At 43.1% G+C, this 18,061-nt stretch overlaps 1 protein-coding gene across 6 annotated transcripts in view; it reads left to right on the forward strand.

The window, feature by feature from the left end:
• The window catches only part of LOC128881420 (potassium voltage-gated channel subfamily H member 2), a 119,622-nt gene that overhangs the window by 27,360 nt on the left and 74,201 nt on the right, over positions 1 to 18,061 (forward strand). For all 6 annotated transcript variants that reach the window (XM_054132438.1, XM_054132439.1, XM_054132440.1 and 3 more), the window contains exons 3-4: positions 9,902 to 10,060; positions 15,251 to 15,401. In XM_054132438.1, coding sequence (XP_053988413.1) covers positions 9,902 to 10,060; positions 15,251 to 15,401 — 310 coding nt within the window. The remainder of the gene's footprint in view (positions 1 to 9,901; positions 10,061 to 15,250; positions 15,402 to 18,061) is intronic.

Below are 18,061 nucleotides of genomic sequence, written 5' to 3' on the forward strand. Positions count from 1 at the left end.
TATAAACATATCATTGTGCCCATCACTGGCGTTAACATAATAAATTGTTGTTCGTGACTCATACCTAAAATAGGATCTTAAACAAGTTCCTCGTGAATCGTTTCGTGAACTGGTACTTTCCGTAATTCGTAGTCTTCAGAATCGCTGTACTTTCTGCAATCATTGCGGGATAGTTATTATCATCGAGATCTCCTTCGGGAGAATTCTTTTTTCCATTTAATCCATTGACTTTGTATTCAGCCACCAAGGCCCGTGGCAATATCTACAGAGTGTTGCGCATTTTAATCCAGCCTCTGCATTCACAAACAGACGCGCAGCTCTCGCAATTTCGTAATGTCAATGACAACAAGAATTCCTGAGCAGCTGCTTGCAATTCGAATACAGATTGAAGTGTGTCACTGACTTTTTTCCAACCCGCAAAGGTCGGCAGAATTTGTTTATTGCTGTTGTTCTACGGAGATTGGAGTATGAGAAATACCGAGTACGAGAAAGAGACGAGCTGCGTCCTGCGGAACCCGGAAGAAGAGCGCGATTGGATCCCCATAAAATCGTAGGTTAATTTTACTTGCTCTCGTGATTTTTCGCTCTACCTTCCCTTGTTTTGGCACCGAGGCCCCGAAGTTCCCTCATTAAGAACGCTATTAGCCCGTAGGAGCAGCGGTTCATCGCGAAACACGGAGCGGCCACGACTGAACGTAAAAAGTTTTATGAATTTTTCGGCAACTGGTTGCCCCTCGCTTGCGGGTTCCCTTGCTTTTCTTATTTTCTTAGCATCGAAAGAATGTGACGACAATGTTGCGCAAGCGAGTGCAGTATCTTTGGAAGAAACAAACGATCGATTGTGACACGGTTACGGTTACCAGAAGCACCAACAAATATTACGAGGTTGTTGCCTAATTTTATAGGTGTTTTTGGGTGGAAGGGAATGAATTTACCTATCTTTTTAATGACCGATTCGTCCATTCTTCGTCAGCACCGAATCCGAAAATATAACTAATGCTTCCTAGAATAACTTTGGATTGGAGTTCGGGCGTAGCGTTCTAGTAGATAAGAATCGAATAATGAGAGATAGCTCGGGCCATTGTTAAATTCCAACAGCGTCGTATTTCGCTTTCCAATCAGGAGTGGTCAGTCAGAATTGCCAAGTACCGCGCGAAGGAGCCAGCCTGTCTGAAAGGGGCCAGGTCTGACGATTGTCGAACGATGATATTTCGAAATTCGATGACCAGGCAGCTTTCAAATACGCCACCTCTGTTGGGACCTGAAGAGGCTCCTCAAAGGACGAGAAACGAGACAAGGGAATGAAAAGGTCAGGCGACCAGGCTCTTCTTCCAACAAAGGGTGGTTCCTTTGCAAGAAGGGGAAGGTCGAATTCACGGTAGTCCGATCGATAAAATTCAGTCACTGTTATTGAGATACGAAGAAAAAAATCACATAAATAAGGAGCATTTCCAGTTTCGATGACAACCTATTCGAGGTCGTAGGCCTCGTGTTTAGAGAACCTTGAACGATTTTCGTGCGACTTAACGTGGATGTAAATAGTTTAGGGCATATGGGGAGGAATGTTTGGGAGGAAAAAAGTTTAGGATCCATAGAATCTATTTCTTTAACTTGGTTGAAAAGCTCGTCTCTCAATTAGTTCACGTAACATAGCTTCTACTATACTCGAATTAGCACCTAGACTTATTATAAGCTCATGACAATGCTATATCTTCCTGCAAGAATCTCCCGCAGCTGGCCACATCGTTCAAACGATGCAAAGTTTTGCGTACCTCTAATAAATGGCCCCTGTCCGTCTCTCGTCATCCTGATCGGGACTGCATCATAGACGCGCGTAATTAGGGTCATCCGGAGTAAATCAGGTGAACGTTTCCCTTCCCGTTGCCCCTTTGCGGACGCTTGACATTTTCCTGGGACGGTCACGTGGCCGTTTTTGGCAAGTACATCGTACGGACGGGGTTCTCGCGATTCGCAAGCACCGAAAGCACACTTCGAAAACGGAGCGTACCTGAAAGAGAGAAGGAGGGAGAGAGACGCGAAGGAAGGAGAGGAAAGCGCATGCTATTTCTGTGCACTGCTTGGCCTGCAGCACACGTTGCCACGTCACAGGGGCATTGCACTCGGTGACGTCACGGGGGCACAGCGTCATCGACCAATTGGAGGGAGCCGTTAACCCATTAACCACTCGGCTGTTCGTTCCACTGCGGTATCCTGACCTCCTCACTATCCGCCAATCGTTTCAAAGGAGTACCAGGAACTCATCACGTGATAAATGACAGATATTCCGCGATTAAACGGATATCAGGGGTGAGAAACTAATTTCCGATTTTTGTGTCGGTAGGTTTAGTACTAATTCTACAGGAATTCTACGCTGCAATGTTTTTGGGAATTCTTTAGTTAGGTAAAACCAGTGTAAGAAACCTGAAATGCTACGTTGTACAGCTGTACACGAATCCCCTGTCGCTTCAACTCCAAATAGTTAGTTATCAAATTTTTATTTGTACTTTACTCAAAGTTCCAAGGTTTCCAAGCCCTGTGTGGTTCTCTAAATCAAGCGACAAAATCTCCGAGTAGTTTCATATTCGGTACATCCAGCATCGCAGGAACCTTCTTCCGCTTTAACTCCAGTCAAACAGTTTCCGAATCTTTATCTGGATTTCGCTCGGAGTTGCGATACTGATTACATAAATCCGGTATTGGATTCCTTAAGTGGTTTCAACTTGGGGCGTTCGGCTGCGCGGGAACTCCGCTGAATCCGTTGAATGCACTAATGCCACATATAAGGAGCCATCAACTTAACAATTCTGTATTGTTACCCGTTCCGACTAGTATCCAAGCGATCCTTTTCGGGGTTCGACTGGTCTATATCCTGGCATCGAAGTTTCCAAACGGTCACACGAATTCGACGTATTGGTATGCAGATGAGCTTCGTTAGAATCCAATTACGATTCAGAGTGGATCGATTGGCGTAATTTTGGGTTTCTAGGCGATAGGCGACGATGGCAATTATTGTCGAAGGTTTCGTAGGTAATTTAGAATTAAACGAGCTTCTAAAACAAAGATGGATCGTTCCAGAACTTTTTCATTAAAATTAGAGGAAGCAACATTTTTTCGACTCTTATAACCGCGTGCTTCAAAGAGTTAGGGAGATCAACTTATTTTACCGAATATAATACACTCAACAATGTATACTATAATGACAGAATCAAAGTTTGTAACGTGTATAATGTATAGATTGTAAGTAAACGAATTTAAAAAAAGAATTTTACACATTGGTATGCAAATGAGCTTCATTAGAATTCAATTACAATTGAGAGTAGATCGATTAGATTTGAGTTTTTGTAGGAGTAGAGGACCTAATTGAGGGGTGGGACGATTATCAATTATCAGTTCCGCGGCTCGTGCACAAGGTCAGCGTGCAGGCACGCAATAGCTGGATCAGGAAGGGCCATGTGTAAATTAGTCGCACGAATTAGAGTGGACTCGATGTATTTTCGGAGAAGGGGAGCGCCCCGAGGGGATGCTTATTTATAGCAACCGTTCGGTAGTACTCCGGTGCAATTTTAGAAGTTCATTTGGCTATCTTCGCCCAAGCCGTGTTATTATCGATGCTCGTCGCTTTTTTTTTTTCGTCGATCAGTCGTGACACGAATTTCTTTGAATGTCCGCTACGAGGATTCCCACCCTCGATGCATCTTGTTTCGCAGCGTTTCGCGTCAGAGACGCCAATTTCCACGATTTCAAATTTTCACCTTTCAATTGCTGTCGCCTATGAAATTATGGCGAAATTTGGCATGTTTCTTTGGTTTCGTAGTACATTCATTTTGAGTTCGTAAGAAAGCTCGGTGAAACAGGGTAGTCCGTGGCGGAATTTTATTCCAGCTCGCGTGCCTCGGCTATTACAAAGCGCCTTAGAATTCTGCACGTGTAGACTCTATCGTGAGAACATTAGAAGTATCAACACGAGTTTATTAGTGTCTGCACGTCGCCGTCTCGAAATAGATACAGACCATTGGACTCTCTCGAGGGCGTAGTCATCACAAAACTGTTACACGCTCGGGAACTGTTACACTAACATTCGTCATTCGGTGGTGCGACGTACCCGAAGTTACCATCGAGTTTCCAACATCCTCAGTTTCCTAAACTAATAGTTAAATCTTTACTGAAAACGTCGTCTCGCGTCACTAGCTTCCTGCTCTTCCGAGAAAATATCAATTCTTCGGACAATGTTTTAGACTCTTTGATGAAGAGCAACTTGAAAGAGATTAACATATAACTCATTATTCATCGTATCCGTTTGTGCACGTTTACATTTCAGTATAATCATGTACTTTCAGATAGTAAAATAGATATTTTTTCATTTCTCCCCAAACATTTAAAAATATGAACGACGATACAGTTATGCTTCGTGTATACTCCCAAACAAGTATAACATTCCCGATTCGTAGTATCAACTGTTGAAGCGTTTAAACTCTCGCGAACAACGTAAATCGTTTGCGTAGCTAAATTACCCAAACAATTTGAGCCCGAGTATTCGTTTCGCGATCCAGGGGTTCCGGGCAAATAGCTCGATAACAGGAAGAATTCGTTCGCCGTGAGTCGACCAAGTACTAAACATCTGTTCACGTCGATGAGCACCGGTGCAAAACGCAAAAGCTCGGTTACTGCTTCAGACATCGCTATAAAAACGTCGTTTCTCTGAAACCTGGCACTCGAAGGTAAACGGGCCTTGCGAGGAATCGATCGACGGTGATTTATCTACCAGATGGATTATTGGTTTCTTTTCGGAAGGACGGTGAATCCTCGAGACGATGCGCCTGCGTTGAAAGAGCACCATCCGCATCGCTTCGATACTCGTCCTCCTTTTCTCGCCAACAACATCGACGCTGAATGGACTCCGTCGGCACGTTCACCCTCGTTGCTCGCGCATCCCTTCCGTTTCTCAGGCCCCGTTCTCTCTCATTCCTCTCTTTCTCTTTCTCTTGCTTACCTCGGTTCACCCACGGTTCTCTCTTGGCCACCCCGTCGGTTTGAAAGCTGCTGCCACAAGGACCTAACGAGACCGGACTACTCGACCGAAACAAAGCAAGTGTTCTCAACATCCCGCGGGTAACGCCTCGCGGTCCTTTAAATTGCATCTTGGATTTTGATCAACAGAGTCGTTGGCGCGCCACCTTTTACGGATTACCCCTGCGCGGAATTAACCAAGAGGCGTGCACACAAGTCGCGAAAACATCGAGCGACGTTCCTCTTCTTTATTCTATCCCTTTCCTACGCGACGACTGGAGGGTGGCTTCAATTAAGTTAAAGTACCACTGGAATTCACGCTAGTTACTTGTTTCGCTTAGACGTTCTTTGCAGTTCGGCTCTCCCGTGGCCAAGAGAGGAGAAAATAAGGCGACGGGGATACTTGGTCCCCGAGGTTGGCCAACATTCTTTTTCCCTTACTCGCGGATTTTTAGAGTAATGGGGGTGCCTATGCAAGGCGTTCTATAAATTTGCACACTTCTAAAAATATCGTAGCGAAGATCTTATTTATAATCACTGATCGTTTATGGGTTGTTTCTACTTTGTCGAAACTATACTTAAAACTCCACTTAATCCATTCACTGCCAGGCAAATTTAAAGCGCTTTGCCTTGGGTGCCAAGATTTGATACCCTTTCGTTAACCATAAATGTACAAATATCCACGGTCTACTTATTCGTCAACTTGCCCGAGCTACCCCAAAATTAACCAGTTTTTACCACCCTTCTTTTTGCAAGTGTTAGCCTGGCAGTCGACGCTCGAGAGGGTCGAAAGCTGTCGATGCACAACTTTTACTCTCTTACTTACCCTCAAGCTTTTAGGTCGTTTCGAAAAAATAGCAGCGGATGTAACCCCTGTTCTTGGGCCCGTGGAAATAAAATCGTTCGTAGCGTCGAGGAATGTTGCACCTTTATGCGACGACGCAAGGTTCCTCACGGTTCGTTTGATTTTCCTCGCGAGCGATAATCGATCAGTCGACGCTGAAACCGGAACCTCGGTACTTGGCTCTCGACAGTCCCTTCGGCGTCACTTTAATTAACATTATTTCGTCATGCCGCTCCTTTCTTTCGCCCTTCGAACGACCTGGAACTTAAGCAACCAGAACCTAATGAAGCCAGAACAAAGCGAGCGTCCTCGTCTTCTCGGCTACGCTTACTTTGCTGACTGTAATTGAGATCGTCATTAAGACAGTCTGCGTGCTCTTCTGTTTACACTCGCGGCTGCTGGTATCGTTTTTACGCCGTTAATTCGACTAATTCAAAAACCATGGCTACGTCGAGCAATTCCGAGTAACGTGTCTTCTTTGCTTTTATTCCCGGGACATTTCACGGTTACCAACGAGAAACACTTTTTCTGCTGTCCGCTTTTACAACTCGTCGCGAGCGCGTATTTTCGAACCATCGGCCTCGTAAAGTCAGCTGGTCGCGTTTCTCGCTCCTTTCTTGCCCCCGAGCCGGCGACGCGACGTGTCCGCAGGAAACCATTCATCCGTTCGGCGGTGAGGTGTTCCTTGCTCCCTGTCGGAGTGGAAAACGTTGTTTCTGGCAATATCGTTTAATTCTTTCGGATCACGCGCTTACACCCGTCCTGTGATTTGTATGCTTCGGAGGATCGACCAGGTGTTTGGAATGTTGTACGGGAGAGTATTGGAGGGGAATTTTTATTTTGATTTCAATTAAAAGTTCCAAAGATGATGCAAATAAAAAAAAAGTACCTACTACAGGGAGAATGCCACTATTTTGAGAAAAAATATCACCATGATGTCAAAGTTCCAACAAAAATGTGAACAAGTACGCGCGTACAATTAAATCATATCCCCGAAGCCTGGGAGTGCCATCAGCTAACGACGTGCAGATTGAGTTACTCGAGGGACTTTAAAATTAATCAGCGCGCGAGGGTATGAGAGTCAACTGATCATAATTAACTGATCAAAAGAGCAGAGTGTCGAGAACATCCCCGAAGCGTTCTCCCGGGTGGGTTCCTTCGACGATGCGAAACCTTAACGCGCCAATCGGCGGGAGCCGCGTGAAAAATGGAACGGAAGCGGAAGATGTGAAAAGCGCAACGCGGCCCCGCCGAGGGGTTGCTCTTCGGCAGTGTTTCTTTCTCGCATGGTTGCATTTCAGTCGGACCTAACAAGCCAGATGTGCGTGACCCGTCTGCGTGCGTAATTCCACCGAGACAAAGAGGAGAGGAGAGAAAATGGAAACAGAGAAAGAAAGCTGCCGGCGGATCGATAGGACAGCTTGCTGTGACGTTGCCGAAGAAACCACACGTATTGCACATATTAGCCCCTATCCATACACGAGGAGCGACCCCTGGAGAACAGGGGATGTCCCATGTTGACCGATCACTCGATTCTATTATCCTCCGTGTCCTCTCGAACGGAGCTTTTCTAGCTGATTAGGGAGCATAAACCTTGTTCTGATTGACAACATTCTCGAGTAGGCAAAAAACTGCTTGTAAATTCGATATTAGGTTGCATACGCGATCTCAACTATCGCAGGGTCGTTATTCGAATCGAACAACCCCATCGATCCTTGTTCGCCGCGATTCTGTAGGTCACCAGCCACTTTCACGCAGTTCGCCGGGGATTATCTAATGATCGTTCGACCTGTACCGCGCAGTCATATTTTTCCAGATAATACTGGATAAAAGTAACATGATATTTTCGAAAAGGAATTTCTGGGTAAACGTACATGGGAATTTTTATTTTGCAATGTTTTTATGGATGGACTCTTTGATCCACGAGTAGATGACTTTACAGCTAAAATTTCATAGCCCTATATCGAGGTCGAAAATTTGATTTTCAATAGCGTTCTTAACCCAATTACATCATTAGCGTGTACATATATGTACACGCGATACTCGTAACCATCATCATCAGAGTGTGCATATGTACGGGTACTAACATTGCGAGCGAAGAGTGGGAGTCAAGAACTGGATATCATAGTTAAAATAAATATGGCGATGCAGGACCAGTCCTCTAAAATCTGTACGGTATCGCTGACGTTCCTCGTCGATGACGTTCGACATCGAGGAGCCCAGGTGGCCAATGGCACTCTTGGCACGCTTCTACGGCCGATTACGCGCTAGCGGCGTGCCAGGGTGTTTTCCATCTGATCCGGTTGCGCAAGCAGGCCCGCGTCCGAATCGGGAATCCGAAGGCTGCCTACCAGTCGCGCTTTCGTCCGCGGGACACACTTTCCTTTTGTCGAGCCCTTTTGGATCCGGTCCAAGGTACCTTGACTCGTAAACACGCTGGCTAATTAGTTGCGTCCGTGGAGCCGCGGCAAAAGCTGCCTCGTCGTCGTCGTCGTCGTCGTCGTCGTTGTAGTTAATCGTGTTCCCGTGGTTACGGGCTTCCGTGACCTTGACGCTACCAACACCAGCCGTGTGAAAGCTTTTTACAACGGTTGCGCGTAACATATTCGCCGCAAGTGGATGGAGAACCGCGAGGAAATTCGGTTTCGAGTGGGTTTTTTCCGAGGAGGAGCTACGCACCAGCGAGTTGCATCTGTGTAGTGCCCTAGAAAAATTGTATCGGTGCAGAAATTATTATTAAAAAAGGTACAAAGAACGTATGGATGTAGAAGGTTTGGACACTGAAAGATGTGTGCCTTAAGTACAGTCTGAGTGGCCTCCAATGTTCTGTAAGTTTCGCGTGGTTACCTAGCTTCTCCAAAAGCTCCAACTATTTTTCTGTAACACACCACTCTCCCCATCCGCTAATTCTGGACCTCTGTTTCCAATTACAGTTTTCAATTTGTCCAATCGCAAGCGATGGTAATTAAAATTAATCGTTTGGCAGAAACTCGTAGCACGAAACTCCCTTCCATTTCCACCGCGGGCACGTAACATAATTTTTTGGATGGAGATCGGCTTTTGCGGCGGTTATACGCAGTCGCGTTTACCCCACTTAGCAGTTTTACGCGGCTACTGCAACAATCTTCGGTTTACGGCTGCAATTTACCGTTAACGGCGGTCTGAGTAAATATTTGGATCGAATCCAGATGCGTTTTATAGGAAGTCGGTCAGCGTTTTATTGTCGGTTCTTTTATTCTAGCAAGACGCACGCGTTTAACGAGCTTGGAATAATAGACGTTCGTTAAACGTCGATGGAGAAATATTTATCGCGGCGGATACAGGAGGCCTGCGGCCGTTTAACGCCGTTTAACGCGACTAATAAGAGCGTATTTTTCTCTGGCGGACCGAGCGCGTCTGTCTGTCTGTGAAATTCCTACGTTTCATACGGGAGATCAATATTTGTTACTTATCCGACACACCGCTGGCCACGTTCCCACAAAAATTTAAGACCGCCGGGGGATACACGGAATTGATACAAATTTCACTTCCGAATTCGCGGCATCACCCCTAGGACGTCCTCTGAAGTCACTCGAGACGTTTTTGGAATTTTAATTTTATCTGGGTTTATTCGAGTGGATCGTATGCCTTTCGAGGTCGAATCTAGAATTTTATTTGGCCCATATAACGTAACATTCTTTTTTGCAAGTTTCTTTTCGCTTTTAATTTACTTAACTTGGCAGGCATATAATTATTTTTTAAAAAGGTTTCAAAGAATTGAAATTGAAAGCTAAATACAATCAAATCTAAATTTTTTTTAAAAGACACCAGGGTGAAAACTAAAATTTGATTAACAGATTTTTAATATTTTTGTCATAAATGCATAAACACGCGCAGTCTATTGATTATAAAATACGCATACCAATGAAATGTTAATAATCCGAAAACATCAAGTGATTATTCATATTTAATTGATGTATACAAACGAATACATGACTATAACCAAGAAGACAACCGAAGCGAGACTCACGATAGTATGTACTAATCGAATTTGCGAATTGTTTGTCACAGGCACCAAGTTCTTGTGCAGCGAAGTGATAGCCCTGATAAGGAGCGAGGTGGACGACATCTGCTTGCAAATCATAAATTTCGAGGATCTGAGCTCCCAGCCGCCCCCGCCGCCTGCAATTCCGCCCCCAAGCCAAACCAACAACAGGCTCGTCACACGCTGTAAGTTACAATCTGTTCCCTATCTTTCCCCGTATACTCCTCATTTTCCAAGAAAAATTATTTAAGGAAAATTACATATTCATTTTCCTCCACATACATCTTAATCCTTTGCGGTCTGCAAGATTTTCAGTTTTAGTTTCAGCTAGTCTGTTCTGACTTTATTATTTATCGAATTGATATCGAAGAGCTTAAAGAAAATTATTTTGTGTCTATTGTTTGTAACGGTACATGGTTCATGGTACGATATTGTTTAAAATGTTTCTAACCCACGATCTAAATTTATAAATAAAAATTTTCAAACAGAATCTTAAATTTTTGGGAGCAGTAAGATCTACCGCAGCAGGAATTTTGTCATTATGCCAAGACTTCTTTCAAAAGCCATGACCAGTTTTGAATATACGACGACGTTGCCCTGACACAGAATTTATCACAGTAAAATATGGTATCGAATTACACTCGACACAAGACCGCAAAGAATTAACATTTACCTCTAAAATATTTCCCGAGACAGACCCCTAAATTAATCATTTTCATCACAATGACATGAAAATAAAAATCCATTCGACCGTCATTCATCTATAAACATCCACGCTTCGAATTATCGGCATCATTCGATCCTTATACATTCGATAGTGCTTTATTCGAAGTTTACAACACGAATGACGAACTCAAGGGTTGAAAGTAATCCGATTCCCATTAATTTCACGATGACAGACTCGAACGTGGGCACCGAAGAAAGATATCCCTTCCTCGGTTTTGTTTGTCCTATTTATTTCTACATTCGGTTTGTGTGTGCTGTGTTTACGTTTGGCTTTCGTTGTGCAACGACGGGGACACTGGGTCACGTAGTTAAGTGTTAAAACTGGGTGTGTCTGTAGGAGCGTACTTGAAGCGCACTGTGACCTTCCTTGCCACAGACTGATGTACGAAAGGTGCTCGTAGAAATTACCACGGAACTTCTGTTCACCAGAATTTAAAATAAATTGGTCTCTTGATTTCTGCAATACTTTCGCATGTAATTTCATTCGCGGTGTTGTTCGATAGCTTATCGCATAAAAAAACTTGAAATTGCAATACAGATTTGAAACTTTGTACAAATTATTTGTTTTTTTCAATTGAAGAGCTTTTATAACATTGAAAAACACTTGCTGGAACCATGTTTTAAAATTATGTATATTTTTACGGGTTATTCGATAGGTTATGCAAATTGTTGTTTTTTTTATCGAATATATTTGACGCTTTAGGTCTCCTGCGCCCAGAAACAATTAAAATTGTAGCGTCACTAAAAACCGGTTAACCCGCTCGATTATAGCGTTTAACGAAGCCCACGGATTGATCGGATGAACCGTCGAGAGAATGCTAAGCAAATTGCTGGAATTCACTTTCGCGGATGTAAAAGCCGAATTTGGATGTTAATGGAAGCAATCTCGTCTGCAGGGTCTTCCTTGTCAATATTATTCAATTATGATTCATAATACAAGACAATCTTCACACTTCCAGCGTTGTACAAAGCAAGGGTATCCTTGTCGAAACATTTTGGTCTATGGTTCGTTTGAATCACCTTTTCTTTATATATGTTTTTTTTTTTTTTAAAGAGTAAACTGTCTTTCATAAGAGACGCGTAATTTCATAAAATAATCGTCGGAAACGCTTTAATAAAGATACTTATCCTTGCGCAAAACTGTAAGAAGATTGTCTACGCTTTATAATGTTCTCGGGGAAAAGACTTAACGTGGTATTTATTTTCTGTCCAAGAGGTTTATTCAGTCCTTAAGCTGTTTCTATCTGCGCGATTAAAACGGAGGTGAAAATATTGTGGGGAACACGAACACCCTGCTTTGCCGATTTTTCCGCGTAAACTGTGTTTCAAGTATAATTCCACGAGCACACTTGGCATAATACAACGAGTCGAAATTAATTAAAATAATTAGACACGTGGCGGTCGATGTTCAAACGCCTCGTGCACTAACTAACAAGGAGACATCGCGAAATATTGTATGTTGTTTCTTGTCAAGTCCCTTATTATAATAATTATATATACATGTATAAAACAGTCATACTTTTTGGAGTATAAAACTGAGGATCCGGAAAATTTACATTCAGCTACCCAGTAACCCAAGAAAGACGATACTAACATGGTCAAAATCATTTTCTTTTATTTCAATTATAGCCCTCTGATATATTAATATTTTCATCGAGAAAAAAGGTTCCAATCCTTCGAAGACTAACAGAGGGCCCACCACCCTGGAATAATGCTACACTAGTCGAAAGGGGTAGCCTAATCCACGAATTCAGCCACAATGGCACTCGAGCCAGCCGAGAAGACGGAACGCACGCTTGACGCTTAACACGATATCCTGCCAAGACGTTCCGTGCCGCGATCGCATATAGTTTCCTGCGGCTTTTAAGCTGGAGGATCATTATTTTCTGCTGCACCGATCGGTATAAGACAGCGTCGGCGACATTCAGGGCCGGCTCGCTGGCAACTGGGCCATGTAACACACGACGTAGCTCTCATTGTGACGAAGATTATTACAATCGGAGATCGGGGTCAGATTTGTCCGCATAATGAGCCGTGGCAACGATATCCTGCGCCATTCTCGAATTACTCGTTTGCACGTCCTTCCGCGTGTCACGTCCCAACGACCATGTTCGATCGTCCCTTGTAAGAACGTCACAATCTGAACCGATTTCCTATTATCTTATTTTATCTTCGAGAGGGACGGAGCTCTTACGAGGAATGTTTTTTTTTCGATTTCCATGTATATATAGAGGGACTCCATGAATTCTAGAGGAACGTAATTGATCCACCAGGTCCCCTTTGTATTAGAATTTCCCTTCCCCAAATTTAGAGTTAGACGGTTGCTTTAAAAGATGGACTTCTTTGGGAATTCATTTTGAGGAAACAAATGCGAGTCCTGAGTTTTTTTTTTTTTACTGGATGTTTAGGTGTATCTTGGGAATAAGAATATATTTTTGTCGGTTATATATATAGCTGTGGTAAAATTGGCCCTCGTTGTTTGTTAGAGGAAGTGTCCTGCCAGACGTTGCTTCACGAATACATAGTTTGCAATTTTTAGCATGAATCCCTCGCACTGACCAGAGATTCCTCCGACGATTTCGATGGGACAGCCGTGTCCGTAATATGAATTAGACGCGTTCATGCCGTGGACACGTAAAGAGGAAGAGACACGCGTGGTCACGTTTTATATCTGGAGTGTTCGCGGTACTATTTTTAGAATGACGCCGCAGAAGAGTCGCTGGACGTGTGTGGCGCGCCTAACAGTTAACCCTGACCCGGTAATAAATGTTCTACCCCCGTATAGGATGCTATAGACACCCCACCTGCCGGTTGATAATCCACCCTTAGCCCCTGCGGACGAATCAGCTGATGGTTACAGCGTTGGAAACGAAATTGATTATTAAAATGGACACGGAGCCTGTCGGCTGAACGATCGAGCCGCACGCGCGTCTCTTCTGTCACGCTTATTCATAACAACTCTTCACTATTTTTACCTACATTTTATTTCGATTTATCCTCCTAGAGCAGTGGCTTTCAATCTGGATCCGTGGATAGACTTTTGATTGTGGAGTTTTATTATTTTCGTTCGACGGTATATGTATTTGGACACGTATCTTCATGTTAGACACCAAATCTTCATTTATCTTCTTCAATTATGCGACCAGCTTCTCGTCAGGTCTCAGAGCGACAAACATTGTATTTTTGCTCTCCAAGTTCAACGACTCGAGTTTGGCGCAAAATCAAAGAACTGTATATGACGATCATAGGGAATCGCCGAATTCGTGTGCCAGCGATCCAATCGTCCGTGCAACAATAAATCTGAAATTTCACGGGACTCTGTGTTCTTGTTCGAGATGTCAACAGAAGTCTGCGTATCCTCAATCAGAAAGAATAATTCGCTACGTGTAACTCTCGATTCTTTTATCGAGCTTCTGCAAACCGATAGTATTCGGAATACCGAAACCAATGGCGCATGGTTTTGAGGTCATACGATTAATAGCCTTCGAGATGTTTAACATTAACGCTCAGATGTGCGTTATGTGCCGTAGTATGACAGTACTTAACAAACGAGGACATAGCGTGATTGGCAAGGCGCTTGCCTGCTGGGGCGATATTATTTTTGGTTCGGGTTCGACCCACGTTCAGAACTTCTTCTCAGATATTACCTTTTTTCGTCACTTTTCTTTTCATACACCAGTAATCTATTTCTGATGTTCGAGTTATAAGATTAATTGTTTCGTAGGTAGCTTAATTAAGCCGTTGCGATTAACACATCAGTCTGGATAATATTCATCGGCAATTCGATTTTGCCACCTTTACCTTCTTTGAGCTATTTTACACCGTACATGTACGAAATAAAGGGTTACATGTAAATTACACGTAGGGAGTTGTTCATTCTAGCCCATGCCTTTTATTTTTCACGCATTTTTATTAACATTCTCCGTGTCCTAGTATTCTCCTGTCTCTGAACGCGACGCGATTCATGCTCCTATTTCCTTGCACTCCAGCGAAAGTTTGTTTAATCCAGCCCCGTGACTAACTTCGCGCACGTGTAACTCACTCAAGTCCCCTGTTCGCTGAGAAAAATATATTGCGCGAAGTCACACGTACAGAATGCCACGGCGAGGGCTCGAAAAGTTTTCCCCGGGAATATTGCACCCGTGGAAAATACAATGAACTCGGGAAGCGTGCTCCAGCGGCGCGGAGTTTTGACGGGAAAATTAGAAAAGTCTGATGAAAATCAAACAAAGGTGTCCCGCCTGTGATTATTGTTTCGACCGAGTTTCGTTTCGGGCGATCCAATTTTCAAAGTCGCAGGGAAGATGGTGTGTGCAAAACGTTTTTAGCCTTTTTTATTTATTACACGTTGCAATTGTTTGGAAATTAAACAAAATTTACGGATGTACAGACTACAGACTCGACAGACAAAAATCTACAGACTCTTTGCACGCTATTAATTGGACTCTATTAATTCAAAAGTATTAAATAATTAAAGTCCTGAAAGGACATATACATAGAAGGATCGTGAAAGTTTTCCATAATTTCCGAATTTGTCTCGCGATGGCGGTACGGTAAATTCCCGCAATATGTTTTCTCCAGAGTATAGTTAGCACTAGCAGTTTCTACTAACAATCACTAATAAGATTCAATGACGTTGACTCGAGCAGTCGACAGGGCAAGGGCGTCCTTTCGCGCTGGCCTGTCCAGGACCGGTGTCGTCGGTCCACCGAGGGTCAGGAATCGACCGAGAAACACGACCAACTTACCTCATCGACTTGCTGACGGGACCATCCTCGACGAGGACGCTTCTGAGAACTGGTGAGTCTTGAAACTTTCCTTAAATATTCTCGGAAACTTCGCTTATCGAGTTGCACAGTCGAAGCTGCGCAATCTGATAAATAGCATGTAATGTCATCTGCACTCATCTTGTTTCATTTGGGGGGGGGGGGAGTGCTAGTTTGTTCGCTTGGTTCGTAATTAAATGAAAACCAGCGATGTTGACAACGGTACTATTTGATATAAAGATTTATGAAGTGGCATTTCACCTTTATCGGATTGTAGTTGAAGCTAGAGAAGATTGATAGACATCTATTGGAAAGTTTCTAGATACGTATCACCTTATTCTATTCATGAGCGACGCAAGGATAGCGAATAATCGATACACAGAGGATTTTATGTATTTACGATGTTAAACATTGGAAACACGTGTGTGAATAAATGAACCATTGTTAAATTAAATTAACCAAAGTGATCATTAAGATAAAGCATTTCGCTAAACGTAGTAGAAGTAGTTCTTGAATACTTATGGTAGAAACAAGTTTTAGTACCAGAAGTACGTATAAAATTTCAAATACATATTTGATAGAATTAGAGTAACAGTAGCGCCATCTAAACAACAGGAATTTCTAATCATACTAACGTTTCCTTGAAACAATTAATATCTTTTATATAAAACTTATTTCAGGTATTTCAGAAACCTTCGAAATACAAGACTGAAATAATCCTTGCAATTTTAAATAAAATTTGTCCAGTCTGCTCCGTAACACAGTCACACTTCAGGTCGACCTAGTTTCTTTTACAGTCGCATATAAAAGCAAAATCATGTTAAATAAAAACCGTATCCCGCGAAAAATACACGATGCAGAATTCTGAAGTATCTATGTCCGTGAAAGTCGATTCTCGAGGAAACACGCGTTGATTTTCGATGTATCTCGTCTTTCTCGTGGTCGAGTTTCACGATTTGAAAGTTGGTCGCGTTTCTTGCCAGTGGGTGTTTTCGTCGTACTGCGGTGTTCTACAGAAGCCAATTAAGAAACTGACGAAGCTGACCTAACTAAGTGCACTCGGCTCGTTAATGATACACTGCATTGTTTTGGCCGTGTTCGCAGCATCTCGAAAATTTGTAAATCATTCCTTGGAAGAAGGGACGTATTGGCATCGCGTAGTCACTGGATGGAAAAAATTGCGAGTAAAATTGAAAAGTTGATGTACGAGTATGCAATCGAGCCGCGGCGAAATAGAAATATTTCTGCCGTAGAGATTTCTGTTTGCCAACGTAGGAAAAACATGACACTCGAGCTGGAACGATCGAAACCAGACGTGAGACCAAATATTGGCAGTCGCCTGGGTAAACAGTAGCTCCGTTTGGTACCACCGAATTGATTAAGGGTTTCGTAAACAACCCTCGCCGTGAAGCAATCGTGCGATATCTTCAACGTGCATGGGTCACGCATCGGCGAACGAATTTCTTTCGTGTCGATCATTATCACCGGAAAAATCATTCGATACGTTCTTCGTGTCACGGTGCGATTGATCTGTGTGCCGAATGTCTCACGTGTAACGAGCCTCGACACTCGAGCGATCATAAATCATTGACATTGTCAAAAAGTTTGCAGTCTTCGATAGCCTTGTCTACCAGTCGAGAGTTCAGTTATTAAAACTTTTTAACGTTCGTTCCAACTCCTATCTCTTCCTTTCGCACAACAAATGTATGTATCGTATCTCAAAGACTGAGAAAATTGTTTTTTAGTTATATTTATATTTGTTAAAAATGATCATGCTTTAAAAATAAGGATATCGAAAAAAGGAAATAAGCACCGTAAGGCGATAAATTGCGAAGCAGATTCTTCGATTCGTTTCTTTTGGCGCATCGAGTCCCTTTAGTCGAATTTCCTGTTTCGCGTTCTTCCTCGTGGCTTGTTTCCTTGCTTTCGTAGTCGACGATCGATTGGATATCCCTAGCTAGAAGTGTTTCCGGCCTTGGCAATTGTATCGCAACAATTGCTATCGTCGGTGCCGCAATCTCCGCGACCGATCTCTCGACAGCGTTATCGCCGGACGCTTCTTAAAACTTTCCACGTACCTTTTCCCGTTTCGCTGATCATTGCAAGTTTCGCGCTAAAGGAACCCACTTCTAGTTTCAGCGGGAGTCCGGCCAATAAATCTGGCTAGCGTGAATGGTAGCTCGTCTTCGCGAAACGATATTTCATTCCGTTTCGTTTCGGACTGCGCGATCAAGACACGCAGTGACGTGTTGTCTTACGAACAAAAGAGACGTAGAAAATCGGTGTCTCGGAATCTCATTGTTGTTGGTCGTCTATTTTATAGCGAATGAGAGTCTCTTTTTTTTAAGACGTTTGTTGCTGTACCCTCGCTTCCAATAATATCTATTCCTACAGTAAACACAAAACACTTGGAATATCTACAAAAAAAATAACATTCTACACCTGTAGTGAAGAAACATTATCTCGACAACTAAAGAATTTGTAGCACACCATTCGCGACGATTAAATAAAAGTATGGACAACAGATCATCTTTGCAAGAGTTTGTCCACTTTCACATCTAAAGTGTCTGGTTTTCACAGAAATCGTAGAATTTCTTCTCGACGTTGTTAAACGACTCGTTGAAGGGATGAGCACGGATTGACCTTTCGCCTCGTGGAAAAGTTACCTCGTATTTGTCAGCGTTTGTAAACTGG

This window comes from Hylaeus volcanicus, chromosome 8 (assembly GCF_026283585.1).
Source record: "Hylaeus volcanicus isolate JK05 chromosome 8, UHH_iyHylVolc1.0_haploid, whole genome shotgun sequence".
Taxonomy (NCBI): Eukaryota; Metazoa; Arthropoda; class Insecta; order Hymenoptera; family Colletidae; genus Hylaeus; species Hylaeus volcanicus.